This window comes from Syngnathus floridae, chromosome 4, assembly GCF_059516105.1.
Source record: "Syngnathus floridae isolate MCC-2025c chromosome 4, RoL_Sflo_1.0, whole genome shotgun sequence".
Lineage (NCBI taxonomy): Eukaryota > Metazoa > Chordata > Actinopteri > Syngnathiformes > Syngnathidae > Syngnathus > Syngnathus floridae.
In genome coordinates, this window is record NC_142416.1 from 17,586,730 (window position 1) to 17,600,642 (window position 13,913).

A 13,913-nucleotide genomic window follows, 5' to 3' on the forward strand; every position below is an offset into this window, starting at 1 on the left:
ACTACTCCCGCGACTTGTCACTCAAGTCTCAGCCAATTTGCAGTCCCTAACAGTGGAACCAGACAACGAGGGCCAAATAATCCATAAAAACATATTGGTCACACGCTGCGTAAAACGTCGCCCATTAGCTTGGCCTCGATTGTAGCGAAAAAAATCACCGCTGGTGTTTCGAATGTGGGACGTAATTCCCGTTGGGGGAAAGCTCTCGTTGCATTTGATTCAAGTTGATTAAGCATGATAATCACGATCATGATGAATATTTGTTAGCAGCATATGAGCAAAAGTGTGTGTGTCGTTGCCTTTGACTTGCGTCTGATGTAGATGAGTAGGTGTTACATTAAAGACGTTCGCCGCTTCACTCACTTCGTCACAGAGCTCTGATCCGAGACGTCACTCCGTATTACATCTGCGTGTGCGTGTATGTTCAACAACATCCAAATGGCTGCCAAGCTGTTTTTTAACACACACACACACACACACACACACACAGGAAGCGACAGACAAGTTTTCGTCTGATCGTGTTCGCATTAATCCGACCAAAACAGAGGAACATTTTTTTCAAGATGTTCTCCCAGTTTGGCAATGCTGAAACTTTTTTGTATTTTTAGCGGCTTCATGAATAAACACGAGCGACTTCTTCTCTGTGTGATACTTTTTTTTTTTTCCGCTAGCATATGATGTGCAACTAAAAAGAGATGCAGTTGATTAATTAATCAGAACAACAACAAGAAAAGCGCCGGATAGCAACTTTATCATCTCACTGGATACTTTTTCTTTCCACTTCTTGCTTCGAAACTTTTGTAGCTTGCTTTAGTTTCAGGCACAACGGAACCTCGAAAAAATCAAACGCTCTTAAATTGCACAATTTGAAATTCTTCCAAGAATTAAAACTACATGATCAATTAAAAAATCTAAATAAATGGATGGATGGATGGATGGATGGATGGATGGATGGATGGATGGATGGATGGATGGATGGATGGATGGATGGATGGATGGATGGATGGATGGATGGATGGATGGATGGATGGATGGATGGATGGATGGATGGATGGATGGATGGATGGATGGATAAAAAGTGCAGCATAAGCAAATTCACATACTCACAGATTTTTTTCCATTAATCTCTGAAAGATTCACGCTTTCACCATTTTGTGCTCAGTCTGTGTTCACTCCCACAACGGCGCAGATCAGATCCTGCAAGAACAACAACACAAAAGACAGATGTTTTGTTACTCCCCGCCTCCACAACAGAACCCTTTGTCGTCCTTGTGATGAAGACCTTGTCATCCAGTGTGACTCTAGTTTGGAAAATCCTTTTTCACAATATGGCAGGCTCGTTCAAATAATAACGTCTGTCGGATGGCTACTCACTCGTGGGACGCAACACGTCAACAACACCACCCCAGCGTGTGCATAAGCGCAGCAAGTGTAATGAGATGATACATGAGAGCTCTTCAGCGGCTTCTATGGCGGACGCCATCTTTTTTTTTTTTTTTTTATTTCTGCCTCCACTCTGGCGTACGCGCTTTTGATGAAGTGTCAGAAGAAGGATCCAAGCTGACGAGCATGCGGCGAGAAAGATTCACCGTGAGATTTGGAATATAATAGAATGCCTTCTCGGTAACTCTCCTCTGAGTCCAAATCCAAATTTAGATCTGAAACATGACCTTTGACCTTTTTTCTTAATTTTTTTGAGTATTTGTAATTCTTTTAATATGATCAGTTAAATCTTGCATTTATTACAAAATTTAGATTCAACTCTATTGATATTATGTCATCTTGATTTTTGTTCCGTTTTTTTTTCCGAACATCTTGAGCGTTTGTATTAAAACGTGTTACGGTGGTCGTTATTTGCAAGCAAGCAATCTCTGGCGCAGTCACAATGTGCGAGCTTCTGTCCAATTAGATCTCCTCCCGTTTCACTGTGTGTCATTCCAATGAATGTTTTCCTCATCTGTCTGCTTTGCATATAAATTGCTAACCGCGCTTTTGAAACGGCTGTCAAAACAGCACTAGCTCGACAGATGCTAGCAGACGGCCATGATAAAAACAAATATGCTTTACGAATCTACAGAATGAACGCCGGGGGAAACACCAAATACGGAGGTGGCAGGTTTTATTATAATATTAATTGTATTTATGTCTCTTTTTGTATTCTTCTTTGCAAATCTCAAAATAACAGGAAAAAAAACATTCTTCAAAGAAAATAAATGGGTCTAAAACGCTTCCCTGTGGAATGCCACTGAAAAAAATAAAATAAAATTGGGATGAATGTCTTGGTGTAAAATTTATGAACAAAAGCTTCGCAATACATTCCTTTTACTTCCATCGTAGAAAAGTAATGGACGTAAATCATTGCCTAGAGGAACTCCACTGATTAAAAAAAAAAAAAAAAAAAAACATCTCAATTTGGATTCATTGTATTGGTGCAAAATAATGCTCATAATAAGTAAGCTATACTATTTAGAGACAAAAGTTTTGGGACAGTCCTCTATATCATTAATAGAAAATGAATGGTGCTAAACAAGAAAAAAAAAATTCTGCTTTTGGAAACAAAATGCACACAGCTCAAATTAATAGCTACATTTTCAAATTTCAGGGTGGCAGAGGACCAACAGATGCTTTAGTGATGAAATGAGCTCATCATCCTGTGAGATAACTTGTGTTTTCTCACAGCAGACTTATTCCAACTCCACTACCGATACCAAAGTTCTATGAATAAAATTGATATATTTCATAATCTGCTTTTCGCTCAAAGCTTTTCATCTACCTTTTTTTTGTTTGAATTTTGCAAACAATCTCAAGCTCGCATGAGGGGTTGAAAATTGGCTGCATAATGGAAAGAAACAGCAGTAAATCATCAGACCTAACAAACCTCCACTGAAGCGCCCTTGACACTCTTGCTATTTGTTTAGAAAAAAAAAAAAATGAAATAAAGTTTAACTTTAGCAAACGTAAACTGGAATCGAACTGCAATGCGAGCCGGAGTGCACTTAGACGACATTTTCAACATGTTATTTTAGTTATTTAAATATATAAATATAAATAAATAAATAAATAAATAAATAAATAAATAAATAATCTTGTCATCAAATTGGCGATTGATTTGTTTGAATTCCCTAAAACTGATCCCAATTATCTATTATTATGATTTTTTTTTTTAATTATTTTCTTAATGTGTAAAATTACACATGTAAAGTCGCCTCTTAATATTTGAAGGGCTTGTTGTGAATTTATGAAGTTTTACCCGCTGGCTCCGAGAGTGTGTAATAAAGTATTTGACAGTGATTTCTCCCTGTAACACAAAGTGCCTCAAGAACAAAATTGTCTTTCACGAATGGAATTGTTGCCGTTTGTAAAACGACATAACGGCGAGGAACAAAAGCAATGGCGTGGAAGCTTTAATTAAGTGCGCAAACACAAAAAATCTTAAGTGCTTCTTCATCTTGGAGAGCTCACACTGCTTTAATAATGAATTGGCTGATCACACTGAAATGAGCTTGCTGCTATTTACTGCTGATGTAGAGGCTGCTAGCAAACACTTACTGACTTTCACACGCTCTCATATATGCACGGGATCTCTCACATGCTTTCTCGCTCACGCACATAAACTTTCACAGCTCGCATTTTTTCTGACTCATTCATAATTCTCTTAGAAATCATCTTTGAAGACATTGCTGAGCTGTCGCTCGGCTCTTGTCCTGCTTTTGTTCATATTTTTCCTCCAGATATTCATTTGACACCCGTGTGTGTGTGTGTGTGTGTGTGTGTGTGTGTGTGTGTGTGTGTGTCATAATCCCGCCTCTCTAATTACTGAAAACATAAACAGATGAATACACTTCACACAAACACACGCGCAAATTCAATTTGAGTCCGCGCGTGAGTGTTTAAGCGTAAGCTGTGGCCGACAGCAGCTTCGGGCGCGAGTATGTCGATTGCGTTTGTGTTTAAGCGTTCTCGCGGGCATTCAACAAACGCCTGAGAAGAGCATCTGCGACAGCGGATGGCACGGAAAGGAAGCCATTTTGTTGCGAAATACATCTGTAAAATGTTATTTACGTCGTTTTGAACGTGTGCTTTAGTATTGGGTGTGATGTGAAGCCCGCTGCAGGCTTGTGGGTCAGCGAGGGCGCGTGTTGTTCTTGCTGGTGGCTACTCAGAATTGTGTGTGTTCACTCATGCAGGAAAGCCGTGGCCTGAGCGTAGTGGACGGGTGAAAGAGGTCATGCGTGTGTGTGTGTGTGTGTGTGTGTGTGTGTGTTGGTGTCACACCGTTACGCTCAGAAGAATGCAGTTACATGGCTGTCACTCAGAAGATTCGCGGCAGAAATAAAAAACGATGTCAAAGTCGTAAGAGCTGAATTTCCCAGCATGCATTTATTGACGAAGTATCGGGAAATCTGCACCAAACTATTTCAAATAGGCCACTTAAATTGGATTTATCGCACAAATACACAGCTGTGAGAGCACACATTTAGATTTCATTGAAAAATACGCAATTTGTGATAATGGGTTAGTAATCCAGGATTAGTCTGATTAAGATCTCCACACCAAGTGTCAAACGATTAAATACGCACAAGGTATTTGAAGATGAAATCAACAGCCTTGAGGTGGACTGACAGCCAGGCACATCTGGTTTCTAATATCCAAAATATGAAATGATTTGAACAATTTTGTCATATGCCCCGACGGCTACGTGCTTACCTCACTTGGGATTGTGCCGGCGGCCATGACGGGTCCTCAGCGTCGCTCGGCCTCCAACAGAGCTGTCATCGGAAGTGTTTGTCGTCCAGAGACATGCTTGACACCACCTCCTCTTGAACTGGACACATTTTGGTGAAGGTCAAAAAGGAGAAGAAGATAGACATTTTCCTCCTGCACAACACCAAAAATTGCAGAAATGTCATTTTTAATGATTTTCAATTATTTTGTTAGTGATCTTTATCCTCTCCAAGCTTGCTTATTATATTACCCAAAGACGTGCCTGGCTTCTAGAGTTTTATTTTGTCATACCTCATATTGTTGAATTAAATACAGCCAAAGAAAAAAAAATAATATATATATATATATACATTTAAAGAGGGCCAGCAGAGAGAAGCTTGACAAAAATAAAGGAAAAGATGGATGCCCTCTGCAGGAACCCAATGAAAATAATCAAGACTTCAACTGTTGTGATGGAAGACTGAGTGAGGGACTAATGAAGATTTAAAATGAGAAAGTTTCTGGGAAAAACAAGATAATCCCCCACCTCTCCTCTCCTCCTTGCCGCCATTACTGAGGACACTTTTTTTTCACCCCCCCCACGCTCCTCCTGCATTATTTTAATTAGAACGTCTCCTTCCCCCTTCCTAATTTTCTCACATTTTATGTGATAAGTTCATAATCATAATAATGCTTCTTTATAAAGGAGTTCTGAGGGATGATTTGAAAAATCTTTTATAGGGTAATATTTCATAGATGTGAACTTTTAGGTTTTTATGAAGCATGGGGGAAGGTAGATGTGTGTGTGTCTGTGTGTGTGTGTGTGGTTTGAGGCGGGTCATTTTCATCCCATCGCCTTTCCTATTTTACAAATTCACTATTTGGCTAAATCTAAGAGCGCCAGCTTATGCTATTTACCTGAGGTAATTGGTTTTCCCAAATGGTTTTCCTCACACACACACAAACACACACACACACGCAAATAAAGAGTGAGTAATGGATGGTAAAACAACAAAGATGCCATTTCAGATAGGGCGAAACAAACACACACAAACACACACACAGATGGCCGTGTGAATGGAGCGACACACACACAAATACACACAGTTTATCTCAGGATATAAATGTCCCACAGAACAGAAGTACTAACCAAACTCACACACAATGATTGTCACGCCACATGATTTCGTCCGAGTTGTAATCTGACATTATTAGGAGCTTCTAATTTCCTCGAACGGTGGAATGCCGTTGCGGTGATATGAGTCGCACAAAACCTCCGGGTGTTCTATTTTTCAGTATGTAATACATCTTAAAAAAGAACACTATTTTTTTGTGTACAGTTCATTTATTTTGGTCTAATACTCGTATTTAGGGTTATTTCAAGCAAAAAAAACAAAAATGCCGGCCTAAAAATTAATCAAATTTTCAAAGAAATAAAAAAACAAAAAAATACTTTTTGGGGTTTGTAATTTTGTTTTGAATAAAAAGGACATCACTCCACTCGTCGAATTTGTGATGTCACGCCCCGTTTGACCATACGTTTGTTTTTGTTTTTTTTACGACATATCTTTTCAGGGATGGCAGACGTAAAAGCAAAGAAATGGAAGCAGACTTTGTTCCCAAAATGAAATGCTTCTCAAGGTGAAGCCGCTCATTTCGGAACTCGTCTCCATAAGTCACATTGAATTACCATCAAAATATCTTGATTAAAGTATTTTTTTTTTGCATTCCAATTTATTGATAAAATTTGAACTACATGCTAAAAATCTAGCTTTATTCCCATAACGCTACACATGGGGGGGGAATCTATTTTTTTTTAAACTTCTTCTATTTTCATGCTCCTGTAAGACAGATGGCCAGAGCTTCTTCCCTGCACCCTGTTTCCAAATTTCAGCAGCTATTACTCAAAGCAATCATGGGCCAAAAGTGAGCTTGGACACTTTGGCTGTTTTTCCGTGCGAGTTATAGCCAGAAAACACTTTGAATCATGGCGAGGCTCTGAGGTCGCGACTGCCCTTCTGGCCGCCGCACTGCTGCCATTGATATCCCATTTTGAAACGGTCCACCTCAGCATCCACCTGAGAGCCCACAGTCTATTGTACCCCCAGGCTAAGTTATTATTGTCGCTGCCAATTTTTCACTGTTAAGCTTTGGAGTGGCTGGAAGTGAGGTCAGAGCCTCCACATCAATACTGTACATAGTCGACACATCTTATATGGCCCGCTATTGACCTCGGACACCGCAAGTCCAGTCGCTGGAGAGAAAGTGTCTGAAAAAGAGCAAAAACACCCCCCCCCCAAAAAAAAAAAAAAAAAAACGGAAGGAAGGAATGAAAACTAGCTTTTCATCACGCCTGGATTTACACTCCAGGGCTCACATGACACAATATTATTTTTTTTTCCCTCGGATCTCAAGTGGTACGATTGGAATGCGTGTGGTAGTAGAATGATGGCTTGAATTGAAATTACGACTGTCGTGCTGCAATTTTCCATAAGTGCAGTGTGAAAAGGGTTTCGTGTTTAACAAGTTTGAAGTCAGTTCTTGCTTTTATCGCTTCTAAACGCTAGTCGCTATCTGTACCGGTGCCGAGCGACAGTAAGCCATTTATGACTTGCACAACTTACGATTGTTTGTCATCGTTAACGGCATGCTCGTATTTCGCAGGCTCGACTCTTTCGGGCTCCGTTTGTTTCACTAGCCGACAGCTCCGGTAAATTATGTCCGGCAAGAGAAAATCTCCTTTGTTTACGCAGAGGTCTAAAAAAAAAAAAAAAAAAAAAAGGAGAAAAGAATTCCATCGATCTCAAACACTAACGTAAAAATAAGCGTTCCAGTCGTTCAGGACGTAACACTGAAGACAAGACATCAAACAATTTAAAAACATAACATTCATTTATATAAGGTTTGAAACGTTTGCTCACAATTATAAAGTTTGGAACTTGAAACCAAATGTCTTCTATTTTCATGAAGAGTTTGTTTCCCTTTTGAAGACCCGTAGATTTACGAAACAAATTGCATTCCTCTTTTCCCTGTAACTGGCAGTTGCATGTTGCGTGAAAAGCTCTAGCATATTTTATTTCCAATTCTATATTGGTTGCAGTTTCATGATCTTTTTTGTTTTTCATTTGGTATTGTATAATAGTTACTGTTTGTATTTCATTACAATCGAAGCGGTAAAAGTCAGGCTCACGCAGGTGCTTCAAATAGTTAGAGTTCAAAAAGTCAGTCTTTTTTTTTTTTAGGTAACTGGCAATGGTATTTTGTATCGGCACTAAAAAAAAACAACACTTTTTTTTATACACACAAACAATAAAAAACAATCCGGCATGAATATCAGTGGGATGAACAAAATCGTAATGAATCCCCACTCCGATATTGTTACAATAAAATCTTTTTTTTATTTTTGCAGGATTTGTTTCCGAAAGATGGCCTGTGCATTGCTTACATAATCGTGTCCAAACAATTTTGGGCTTAAGATATCCGCATCTCACAAAGGAAAAACAAGCCGTGGCACCAATGGTACGCAAGTCAAATCATAGAGGCTATTTCAGTGACGTTCCATTCCTTTATGAGAGGCTATTTCAGTGACGTTGCATTCCTTTATGGTCTTTGTGTGTGTCCACAATCGTCGTCATTGTGATATATATATATATATATATATATATATATTTTAGTTATTTCTTAATTAGGTTGGATGTCTTTCTGATCGCGACGATTTCTACTGCTGCCACTAAAGGCACCACCGGGATAAGGGGCACCCGAATGTCGAGGAGATGGCTCTGTATCCGTTGAGTGGATTTGGAAAAGAATCGAAAAGACTTCTGAAAGGACAAAACGTGCCGCTCGCCGTGACTCGGAAGCGCAACAGTTATGACATTCCGTAAAGACTTTAAGGAGACGAGCAAGCAGCTGTATGGCGTAAGACAAAGGGGGTTATATAAGGTTACGCGGCCGCTTTTGCGTACGTGTAGCACGCGCGCACTCGTCATAAAGTTCCCAAATGCAGCCAATCAACGAGCAACAAATGTGCAAACTTTCGAAGCGCCATTGAAGATGACGGCGATTGAGCGCTTTATAGAGGCTCGCTCGCTGAGCTCTTTCGGCTTGTTTGATTCAGTGGATTGGCCTGCTCGCACCTCCAGATCCAGATCCAGCTCCAGCGCCGAACGCTCCCTCCTTTCCTGGTCGTCCTCGAAAGAAGATGAACTTCTCCAAGCTGCTATGCTTGGTGCTCGTGTACAGCCAGCAACTTGGTCAAGGTAAGGGCGTTGAATTCAATTCCTATGTTGCTAACCATTTTGCGCAAGCTTTTAGGCGCATGAATAAAACTGGATTTAGGAGATTTAGGACTTTGTTGTGTGTGTGTGTGTGCCTTGCTTTTTCTCTGCCACATCACTTATACACTATAAAGACTAAATTCGGATTTTTGTTAACAAATTGAAATACTTTTTGAAATACTTTTTCATTTTCAAACAGAACATGGCGTTTTTTTAAAATCTAGATAACATGTTCCCTTGATTTCAAACAAAGCCTATATTTAAAAAAAAAAAAAAATCGAAACCACTCGTGGAAACTTTAATAGCAAACTATTAGGAATTAATTCTGATTTTTGTTTTAAACAATTAAAGGAGTCACATTTTACATTTCCCAACCAAACATGGCGTTTTTTTTTTTAATCTAGATAACATGTTCCCTTGATTTCAAAGAAAGCCTATATTTTAAAATAAAAATAATCAAAACCACTCATGGAAACTTTAAAAGCAAACTATTAGGAATGAATTCTGATTTTTGTTTTACACAATTCAAGGGAGTCACATTATACATTTTCCAAGCAAACATGGCGTTTTTTTAATCTAGATAACATGTTACCTTGATTTCAAAGAAAGCCTATATTTAAAAAAAAAAAAATCAAAACCACTCGTGGAAACTTTAATAGCAAACTATTAGGAATGAATTCCGATTTTTGTTTAAAGGGAGTCACATTGTACATTTTCCAACCAAACATGGCGTTTTTTGAATATAGATCATTAAAATGTGTTACCTTGATTTCAAAGAAATTCTAAAAAAAAAATCACATTATACATTTTCCAACCAAACATGGCGTTTTTTGAATATAGATCATTAAAATGTGTTACCTTGATTTCAAAGAAATTCTAAAAAAACAAAAACGAAAACATTCCAAACCACTCGTGGAAACTATCATTGCAAACACTGTTAAGACTGAATTCAGACCTTTTTTCAAACAATTAAAAGACATGATTTTAAAGAAAGCCTTGAAAAAAAAACATTCAAATGTCTTTAAGACTAAATTCAGATTTTTTTTAAACAAATAAAGGAAATCACATTTTGCATGTTCAATAATCAAAATGTTACCAAAGAACCCCTATTTAAAAGAATACTTCAATATAGTATCTTATAAATATATAAGAATATTTAAAACCACTAATTGCAAACGGTCTACACTATAAAGAATCAATTTAGATTTTTTTTTTAATTTTTCAAACAGCACATGCTTTTTTTTTCTCTAATCCAAATGTTAATTTGGTTTCACAGAAAACCTATAAAACAAAACATTTCTAACCGCTTTCATGACAAAACATTTCGAACCGCTTTCATTGCAGTCAGTATACACTATTTCGAATAGATTTGGTTTGTTTTACCACCAAAAAAAGACCAATAATCACATTTTGCATTTTCAAACAGAACATGACGTTTTTTGTACAAAATAATAGATTCAGAAACCAAGGGAATCACATTTTGCTTTTACAAACACAACTTGGTGGGGAGGGAGGAGTAGAGGTCATCCAAATATGTTCCCTTTGTTTTTGTTTGAAACAACACTCCTCGAAAAGAAGACAAGACCGACACATTCAATTTGGTCTTACGCAGGGCGGATTACAATTCGGATCCAGTGGTGTCACGTAAATAACAAAGACAACAATTTACAATGGCAAAATTCATATTCAGAAATGAACATGGCAAATAGCCATTCTTTCCTCAAATGTGTACTTTGCACACAGACCAGACCAGAGTGGGTGATACTTTGCCCTCTTCTGCTTTTGCAGTGCTGGTGGAGGGGACACCAGAATGCGAGGGCAAGACTGATGGCAAGACTGTGCCGTGCAACGGCAAGAAGGGCGGAGCGCTCAAATTGAAAGTCAAAAAGACAATTGCTAGCGCTGACCCGGATGTCCAGTGGGAGAAGGATGCCGCACTTCAAAGTGACAACGCTAAGTACAAGATTGATGGTGTTAAAAATATAAACCTGGAGATCCTGAGCCTGGATGTACCGGACGAGGGAGAGTACACGGCCAAAAACGTAACACCAGTGGAAAAGTTCAAGGTCAAAGGTTAGATGTTGCAGGACAGCCGCTGGCCGCACGAAAGCTTCTTGTGCACCGTTTCCTTCGCATGTTTTAGGAATGTGTGTGTGTGTGTGGGGGGGGGAGGCACGCCCACAGGGACAACACGCACACACTCCACACAGGGAAACTCTCTTATGCTCAGGAGAAAAGTTGGAGAAAAATGTCCAAAATTTGACCAAAATACATCTCGGCGTCCTTTTCAAAGGGTCCACTTAGCGCCACAGTCTTTGCTCCAATGTACTTTGCGCACAGACCAGAGTGAGTGATTCTGCTTTTCTTGTGCTGGCAGTGGTGGACTGCTTAGGTGGCACCAGCACCACACCCGGGCTGTGCAAGGGCAAAAAGGATGGCAGCATCGAATTGGGGCTCAAAAAAGGAACTGTCAGCTCAATCTCCTGGAAGAAGGGGAAGGACCCGATTACGACCGACACCACCAAGTACCCAGGTGGAGTCACCGGGGCTACCCTGACGATCAACAACCTGGCCGACGACGACGAGGCAAAGTTCACGGGCGGCGCCGACGGCGACGAAGAACATTTTTCCGTCCAAGGTTTGATGTTGCAGGAAAGCCGCTCGCCACACGAAAGCTTTTTGTGCACCATTTCTTTCTCATTTGATCACTTGTGCTTTTCTTGTGCTGGCAGTGGCGCCAGTCTGCCCGAGCACCGATACCACTTGCGTGGGCAAGCTGAGCAGAGACCTCGTATTGAAAGTCGTAGGCACAGTTGACTCGAAGGTCACCTGGAAGAAGGACGGCACTCCGCTTACCGATGCGAGATACGTCAAAAGCGGAACAAACGAAGTGGAGGTAATGATCCCAAACCTGGTACCAACCGACGCGGGAACCTACACGGCCGAATACGGGACGACGACTGTGCCCTTCACTGTCAGCATTCCGGGTGAGTTTGATGTTGCACAATCCACTCGGTGGTATGAGAGCCGAAAAGCTTTGATTGAGCCGGAACCATTTTGCATTTCATTGGCAGTGGAAGCTAACCAAGAAGCTAGCCCATTCAGCGGCACTTTTTCCTTTACAAAGCGCACTCGCGGTGCTGCGCGCAAAAGTGTGCGGCAAGTTCAAACGTTGCCAGCTGACCTTTTCCAATTGCCATTCTCCCATTCAGATCCGAAAGGAGCCGGTAGGAGCACCACCACCAAAAAGGCGGCAATTACGCTCAGCGGCGGCGGCGGCCTGTCCTACTCACCTGCTCTGCTGGTGACGGTCACCCTGGTGCATCTGCTGCTTCAGCTGGCCGCCTAGAAGACAGCACAGCACAGCACGCTGAAGGTGGAGGCAGAAAAAGCCAGCGCCAGGCAGCCCGCCCACCCACCAGCCCGCCATGTATTGGTCTCTGCATGCATTCTCCGACCATTGATTTGCCACTGTACATTTTGCCATTGAATTGCCACCATAGGCGCATTTAGTCGTTGATTAAGCTTACATTTGCTGCCACTGTAGGCGCATTTAGTTAGTTGGTAAGTTTTGGCGCATTTAGTCATGGATTAAGCTCATGCATGGAGTTAGATTTGCTTTTCCTTTGATTTGCTGCTCGATTGTTCTTTTTTCCCTATCTTCAATAAAGTCGTCGATCTTTGTTTTGTTTTGAATGAGCTCATTCACAAACGGCGGCTACATTTAGGGCTTGAATGACACACACACACACGAGTGTTGAACAAACTTGCTGCATCCACCAAGGATGAAATTGTGCGCGTGTTTTTCTCTTTGCCAAAAGTACATGCTTCATAGTGACCCAAGTTGAAAAAACAAAATTAAATGAAAAGAAAAATTATATGGAAAGGATAAAGAGCCTTACTAATTATTGGAGCTTACTTTCGCTAATATTTGGAGTAAATACATACAGACCAAATAGCACTTTTTAAGAATGAAAACTGACAAGAATAATTAACATAGATGGCAACAATTTGCATGTAGTACTGTGCTTAAAGTGATAAAGTGATTAATTGTTTCGGTAAACGATTAAATAATCCATCTAATATTTATATTTTGTCGGAGAAATCTATGCTAACAAAAAGACATCCAACCTAATTAAAAAATGACTCGAAAAATCACAATGACCACGATTGTGGACACGCACACGCCCACACACACACACACACACACACACCCATCAACGACTGGCGCATCACTGAAATACCTCTGAGCCTCTATTGAGCCTCAGTTGTGTACCATTGGCGGCACGGCTTGTTTTTCTTTCGTGAGATGTGGACATCTTAAGCCCGAAATTGTTTGGACACAATCGTGTAAGCAATGCCTAGGCCATCATTTGGAAGCAAATCCTGCAAAAAGAAAAAAAACAAAACAGATTTTATTGGAACAATATTGGAGTGGGGATTCAATACGATGTTGTTCTTCCATCAGATTTTCAAGCCTGATTGTTTTTTATTGTTTGTGTGGGGAATTTTTTTTTGTATTTTTTTTTAGTGCCGCTACAAAATGCCATTGCCGGTTCCCTAAACCAAAATGGCTGACTTATTGAACTCTAAGTCTTTGAAGCACCTGCGTGAGCATGGCTTTTACCGCCCCACGCAAGTGTGTACGTAGTCGACGTACTTGCACCGTTTGACAGGACAAATTGACAAAGCGCAGGTTAACTGAAACGTGGAGTCGATGGCTAAGTGCGGGTGTGTGTGAGTGTCTTTGTTCTTATTGCATACTTTCTCCAGCTACAATTGTATGTCGTAGTACCAAGACCGATCAGAGTGCCGCAGGTATTATTGGAGGAATATAAAGTGTCTTGGTTTTTAATGAACACTTATGCCGAGTACGCTACTGTATATTGATATTGTCTAGAACAGTGGTCCTTAACCTGGGTTCGATCGAAC

The 13,913-nt window shown here is 40.3% G+C and overlaps 1 protein-coding gene across 1 annotated transcript; it reads left to right on the plus strand.

Moving 5' to 3' along the window:
* Positions 1–8,759: 8,759 nt before the first annotated feature.
* Positions 8,760–12,664, plus strand: LOC148399587 (hemicentin-1-like). The gene is made up of 5 exons (XM_088374450.1): positions 8,760–8,963; positions 10,770–11,054; positions 11,359–11,619; positions 11,714–11,968; positions 12,194–12,664. The coding sequence occupies exons 1-5, from the start codon at positions 8,906–8,908 to the stop codon at positions 12,328–12,330; spliced, it is 996 nt and encodes a 331-aa protein (XP_088230576.1). The 5' UTR covers positions 8,760–8,905; the 3' UTR covers positions 12,331–12,664.
* Positions 12,665–13,913: the final 1,249 nt, after the last annotated feature.